At 49.6% G+C, this 6,837-nt stretch overlaps 1 protein-coding gene across 1 annotated transcript in view; it reads left to right on the top strand.

Moving 5' to 3' along the window:
* LOC110441047 overlaps window positions 1-6,294 on the top strand; it is a gene marked incomplete at its 5' end in the record, with an annotated part of 7,239 nt that extends 945 nt beyond the window's left edge. The window contains 5 exons of the mRNA XM_021484147.1: window positions 514-1,212; window positions 1,633-2,987; window positions 3,959-4,231; window positions 4,669-4,790; window positions 5,558-6,294. Of these exons, the coding sequence (XP_021339822.1) occupies window positions 514-1,212; window positions 1,633-2,987; window positions 3,959-4,231; window positions 4,669-4,790; window positions 5,558-6,294 (3,186 nt within the window). The remainder of the gene's footprint in view (window positions 1-513; window positions 1,213-1,632; window positions 2,988-3,958; window positions 4,232-4,668; window positions 4,791-5,557) is intronic.
* Window positions 6,295-6,837: the final 543 nt, after the last annotated feature.

Below are 6,837 nucleotides of genomic sequence, written 5' to 3'. Positions count from 1 at the left end.
AGAGAATGGGGATGTATCAGGAGTAGCGACGTGTCGTCATGTTACTGTTCCAGTGGCTGGGGATTTATGAGGGGTAGAGACGTTTCGTCTGGTGACTGTAACAGAAACTGTGGAAGTATCAGGGGTAGTGACGTGTCGTCTCGTGACTGTGACAGAGACTGGGTATATATCAGGGGTAGAGACGTGTCGTCCGGTGACTGTAACAAAGACTGGAGATGTATCAGGGGTAGAGACGTGTCGTCTGGTGACTGTAACAGAGACTGGGGATGTATCAGGGGTAGAGACGTTTCGTCTGGTGACTGTAACAGAAACTGTGGAAGTATCAGGGGTAGTGACGTGTCGTCTGGTGACTGTAACAGAGACTGGGAATGTAACAGGGTTAGATACGTGTCGTCTGTTGACTGTAACAAAGACTAGGGGTGCATTTAGGGTAGAGACGTCCGTCTGGAGACTGTAACAGAGACTGGGAATGTATCAGGGTTAGATACGTGTCGTCTGGTGACTGTAACAAAGACTAGGGATGTATTAGGGGTAGAGACGTGTCGTCTGGAGACTGTAACTGAGACTGGGAATGTATCAGGAGAAGAGAAGTGTCGTCTTGTTACTGTTCCAGTGGCTGGGGATGTATCAGGGGTAGAAACGTTTCGTTTGGTGACTGTAACAGAAACTGGGGATGTATCAGGGGTAGTGACATGTCGTCTGGTGACTGAAACAGAGAATGGGGATGTCTCAGGAGTAGCGACGTGTCGTCATGTTACTGTTCCAGTGGCTGGGGATGTATCAGGGGTAGAGACGTTTCGTCTGGTGACTGTAACAGAAACTGTGGAAGTATCAGGGGTAGTGACGTGTCGTCTGGCGACTGTAACAAAGACTAGGGATGTATCAGGGGTAGAGACGTGTCGTCTGGAGACTGTAACAGAGACTAGGGATGTATCAGGAGAAGAGACGTGTCGTCTTGTTACTGTTCAAGTGGCTGTGGATGTATCAGGGGTAGAGACGTGTCGTCTGATAACTGTAACAGAGACTGGAGATGTATCAGGGGTAGTGACGTGTCGTCTGGTGACTGTAACAGAGACAGGGGATGTATCAGGGGTAGAGACGTGTCGTCTGGTGACTGTAACAGAGACTAGGAATGTATCAGGGATAGAGACGTGTCGTCTGGTGACTGTAACAGAGACAAGGGATGTATCAGGGATAGATACGTGTCGTCTGGTAACTGTAACAGAGACTGGAGATGTATCGGGGTAGTGACGTGTCGTCTGGTGTCTGTAACAGAGACAGGGGATGTATCAGAGGTAGAGACGTGTCGTCTGGTGACTGTAACAGAGACTAGGAATGTATCAGGGATAGAGACGTGTCGTCTGGTGACTGTAACAAAGACTAGGGATGTATCAGGGGTAGAGAGGTGGCGTCTGGAGACTGTAACAGAGACTAGGGATGTATCAGGAGAAGAGACGTGTCGTTTTGTTACTGTTCCTGTGGCTGGGGATGTATCAGGGATAGAGAAGTGTCGTCTGGTAACTGTAACAGAGACTGGAGATGTATCAGGGGTAGTGACGTGTCGTCTGGTGACTGTAACAGAGACTGGAGATGTATCAGGGGTAGAGACGTGTAGTCTGGTGACTGTAACAGAGACTGGAGATGTATCTAACAGAGACTAGGAATGTATCAGGGATAGAGACGTGTCGTCTGGTGACTGTAACAAAGACTAGGGATGTATCAGGGGGAGAGAGGTGTCGTCTGGAGACTGTAACAGAGACTAGGGATGTATCAGGAGAAGAGACGTGTCGTTTTGTTACTGTTCCTGTGGCTGGGGGTGTATCAGGGGTAGAGAAGTGTCGTCTGGTAACTGTAACAGAGACTGGAGATGTATCAGGGGTAGAGACGTGTAGTCTGGTGACTGTAACAGAGACTGGAGATGTATCAGAGGTAGAGACGTGTCGTCATGTGACTGTAACAGAGACTGGGGATGTATCAGGGGTAGAGACGTGTCGTCTGGTGACTGTAACAGAGACTGGGGATGTATCAGGGGTAGAGACATGTCGTCTGGTGACTGTAACAGAGACTGGAGATATATCAGGGGTAGAGACGTGTCGTCTGGTGACTGTAACAGAGACTGGAGATGTATCAGCGGTAGAGACGTGTCGTCCGGTGACTGTAACAGAGACTGGCGATGTATCAGAGGTAGAGACGTGTCGTCCGGTGACTGTAACAGAGAATAGAGATGTATCAGCGGTAGAGACGTGTCGTCTGGTGACTGTAACTGAAACTTGGGATGTATCAGGGGTAGGGACGTGTCTTTCAGTGACTGTAACAGATACTTTGGATATATCAGGGGTAGAGACGTGTCGTCTGGTGACTGTTACAGAAACTGGGGATGTATCAGGGGTAGAGACGTGTCGTCTGGTGACTGTAACAGAGACTGGGGATGTGTTAGGGGTAGAGACGTATCGTCTGGTGACTGTAACAGAGAATGTGGATGTATCAGGAGTAGCGACGTGTCGTCATGTTACTGTTCCAGTGGCTGGCGATGTATCAGGGGTAGAGACGTTTCGTCTGGTGACTGTTACAGAAACTGTGGAAGTATCAGGGGTAGTGACGTGTCGTCTCGTGACTTTAACAGAGACTGGGGATGTATTAGGGGTAGTGACGTGTCGTCTCGTGACTGTAACAGAGACTGGGTATATATCAGGGGTAGAGACGTGTCGTCCGGTAACTGTAAATGTATCAGGGGTAGAGACGTGTCGTCTGGTGACTGTAACAGAGACTGGATATGTTTCAGGGATAGAGACGTGTCGTCTGGTGACTGTAACAGAAACTGGGGATGAATCAGTGGTAGGGACGTGTCGTCTTGTGACTGTAACAGAGAGTGGGGATGTATCAGGGGTAAAGACGTGTCGTCCGGTGACTGTAACCGAGACTGGAGATGTATCAGGGGTAGAGACGGGTCGTCTGGTGACTGTAACAGAGACGGGGATGTATCAGGGGTAAAGACGTGTCGTCCGGTGACTGTAACAGGGTGACTGTAACAGAGACTGGAGATGTATTAGGGGTAGAGACGTGTCGTCTGGTGATTGTAACAGAGACTGGCCATGTATGTAGAGACGTGTCGTCTGGTGACTGTTACTGAACTTGGCAGAGGTAGAGACGTGTGGTCTGGTGACTGTAACAGAGACTAGGGATGTATCAGGGATAGAGACGTGTCGTCTGGTGATTGTAACAGAGACTGGCCATGTATCAGAGGTAGAGACATGACGTATCAGGGGTAGAGACGTGTCGTCCGGTAACTGTAACAGAGACTGGAGATGTATCAGGGGTAGAAACGTGTCGTCCGGTGACTGTAACAGATACTGGGGATGTATCAGGGGTAGAGACGTTTCGTCTGGTGACTCTTACAGAAACTGTGGAAGTATCAGGGGAAGTGACGTGTCGTCTCGTGACTTTAACAGAGACTGGGGAGGTATTAGGGGTAGTGACGTGTCGTCTCGTGACTGTAACAGAGACTGGGTATATATCAGGGGTAGAGACGTGTCGTATGGTGACTGTAACAGAGACTGGAGATGTATTAGGGGTAGAGACGTGTCGTCTGGTGATTGTAACAGAGACTGGCCATGTATGTAGAGACGTGTCGTCTGGTGACTGTTACGAAGACTAGGGATGTATCAGGGGTAGAGACGTGCCGTCTGGAGACTGTAACAGAGACTGGGGATGTATCAAGTGTTGAGAGGTGTCGTCTGGTCACTGTAACAGAAACTGGAGATGTATCAGGGAAAGTGACATGTCGTCTGGTGACTGTAACAGAGACTGGATATGTTTCAGGGATAGAGACGTGTCGTCCGGTGACTGTAACAGGGTGACTGTAACAGAGACTGGAGATGTATTAGGGGTAGAGACGTGTCGTCTGGTGACTCTAAGGATGTATCAGGGGTAGAGACGTGTCCTCTGGTCACTGTAACAGATACTGGGATGTATCAGGGGTAGAGACGTTTCGTCCGGTGACTGTAACAGAAACTGGGGATGAATCAGTGGTAGTGACGTGTCGTCTTGTGACTGTAACAGAGACTGGGGATGTATCAGGGGTAAAGACGTGTCGTCCGGTGACTGTAACAGAGACTGAAGATGTATCAGGGGTAGAGACGTGTCGTCCAGTGACTGTAACAGAGAATGGAGATGTATCAGGGGTAGAGACGTGTCGTCTGGTGACTGTTACTGAACTTGGGATGTATCAGGGGTAAACACGTGTCTTTCGAAGACTGTAACAGATATTTGGGATATATCGGGGTAGAGACGTGTCGTCTGGTGACTGTTACAGAGACTAGGGATGTATCAGGGGTAGAGACGTGTCGTCTGGTGACTGTAACAGAAACTTGGGATGTATCAGTGGTAGAGACGTGTCGTTCGGTGACTGTAACAGATACTTGGGATGTGTTAGGGGTAGTGACGTGTCGTCTGGGGACTCTAACAGAGAATAGGGATGTATCAGGAGTAGCGACGTGTCGTCATGTTACTGTTCCAGTGGCTTGGGATGTATCAGGGGGAGAGACGTGTCCTCTGGTCACTGTAACAGATACTGGGATGTATCAGGGGTAGAGACGTGTCGTCTGGTGACTCTAACAAAGAATGGGGATGTATCAGGTGTAGCCACGTGTCGTCATGTTATTGTTCCAGTGGCTGGGGATGTATCAGGAGTAGAGACGTTTCGTCTGGTGACTGTAACAGAAACCTTGGAGGTATCAGGGGTAGTGACGTGTCGTCTCGTGACTGTAACAGAGACTGGGGATGTATTAGAGGTAGAGACGTGACGTCTGGTGACTGTAACAGAGACTGGGTATATATCAGGGGTAGAGACGTGTCGTCCGGTGATTGTAACAGAGACTGGGGATGTATCAGGGGTAGAGTCGTGTCGCCCGGTGACTGTAACAGAGACTGGATATGTATCAGGGGTAGAGACGTGTCGCCCGGGGACTGTAACAGAGACTGGAGATGTATCAGGGGTAGAAACGGGTCGTCCGGTGACTGTAACAGATACTGGGGATGTATCAGGGGTAGAGTCGTGTCGCCCGGTGACTGTAACAGAGACTGGATATGTATCAGGGGTAGAGACGTGTCGTCCGGTGACTGTACCAGAGACTGGAGATGTATCAGGGGTAGAAACGTGTCGTCCGGTGACTGTAACAGATACTGGGGATGTATCAGGGGTAGAGACGTGTCGCCCGGTGACTGTAACAGAGACTTGGGATGTATCAGGGGTAAAGACGTTTCGTCTGGTCACTGTAAGAGAAACTGGAGATTTATCAGGGAAAGTGACGTGTCGTCTGGTCACTGTAAGAGAAACTGGAGATTTATCAGGGAAAGTGACGTGTCGTCTGGGGACTGTAATAGAGACTGGGAATATATGAGGGGTAGAGACGTGTCGGCAGGGGTAGAGACGTTTCGTCTGGGGACTGTAATAGGGACTGGGAATATATCAGGGGTAGAGTGACGTGTCGTCTGGGGACTGTAATAGAGACTGGGAATATATGAGGGGTAGAGACGTGTCGTCTGGTGACTGTTACAGAGACAGGGGATGTCTCAGGGGTAGTGACGTGTCGTCTGGTGACTGTAATAGAGACTGGGAATATATCAGGGGTAGAGACGTGTCGGCTGGTGACTGTAACAGAGACAGGGGATGTATCAGGGATATTGACGTGTCGTCTGCTGATTGTAACAGAGACTGGGGATGTATCAAGTGTTGAGAGGTGTCGTCTGGTCACTGTAACAGAAACTGGAGATGTATCAGGGATAGTGACGTGTCGTCTGGTGACTGTTCCCGTTGCAGGGGATGTATCAGGGGTAGAGACGTTACGTCTGGTGACTGTAACAGAAACTGGAGATGTATCAGGGATAGTGACGTGTCGTCTGGTGACTTTAACAGAGACTGGGGATGTATCACGTGTTGAGACGTGTCGTCTGGTGACTGTTACAGAGACAGGGGTTGTATCAGGGGTAGTGACGTGTCGTCTGGTGACTGTAATAGAAACTGGAGATGTATCAGGGGTAGAGAGGTGTCGTCAGGTGACTGTAACAAAGACTAGGGATGTATCAGGGGTAGAAACGTGTCGCCCGGTGACTGAAACAGAGACTGGAGATGGATCAGGGGTAGTGACGTGTCGTCTGGTGACTTTAACAGAGACAGGGGATGAATCATGGGTAGAGACGTTTCGTCTGGTCACTGTAACAGAAACTGGAGATGTATCAGGGAAAGTGACATGTCGTCTGGTGACTGTAACAGAGACGGGGATGTATCAGGGGTAGTGACGTGTCGTCCGGTGACTGTAACAGAGACAGGGGATGTATCAGGGGAAATGACGTGTCGGCTGGTGACTGTAACAGAGACTGAGGATGTATCAGGGGTAGAGACGTGTCGTCTGATGACTGTAACAGAAACTGGAGATGTATCAGGGATAGTAACGTGTCGTCTGGTGACTGTAACAGAGACTGGGGATGTATCAAGTGTTGAGAGGGGTCGTCTGGTGACTGTAACAAAGACTGGGGATGTCTCAAGTGTTGAGACGTGTCGTGTGGTCACTGTAACAAAGACTGGGGATGAATGTGGGGTAGTGACTCGTCGTCTGGTGTCTGTAACAGAGACAGTGGATGTATCAGAGGTAGTGACGTGTCGTCTGGTCACTGTAACAGGAACTGGAGATGTATATAGGGTAGTGACGTGTCGTCTGGTGACTGTAACAGAGACAGGGGATGTATCAGGGGTAAAGACGTTTCGTCTGGTCACTGTAAGAGAAACTGGAGATTTATCAGGGAAAGTGACGTGTCGTCTGGTGACTGTAACAGAGACAG

Source organism: Mizuhopecten yessoensis, unplaced genomic scaffold (genome assembly GCF_002113885.1).
Source record: "Mizuhopecten yessoensis strain PY_sf001 unplaced genomic scaffold, ASM211388v2 scaffold715183, whole genome shotgun sequence".
Lineage (NCBI taxonomy): Eukaryota > Metazoa > Mollusca > Bivalvia > Pectinida > Pectinidae > Mizuhopecten > Mizuhopecten yessoensis.
The sequence above is the reverse complement of the archived record's forward strand: the minus strand, read 5'-3'. Positions and strand labels throughout refer to the sequence as shown.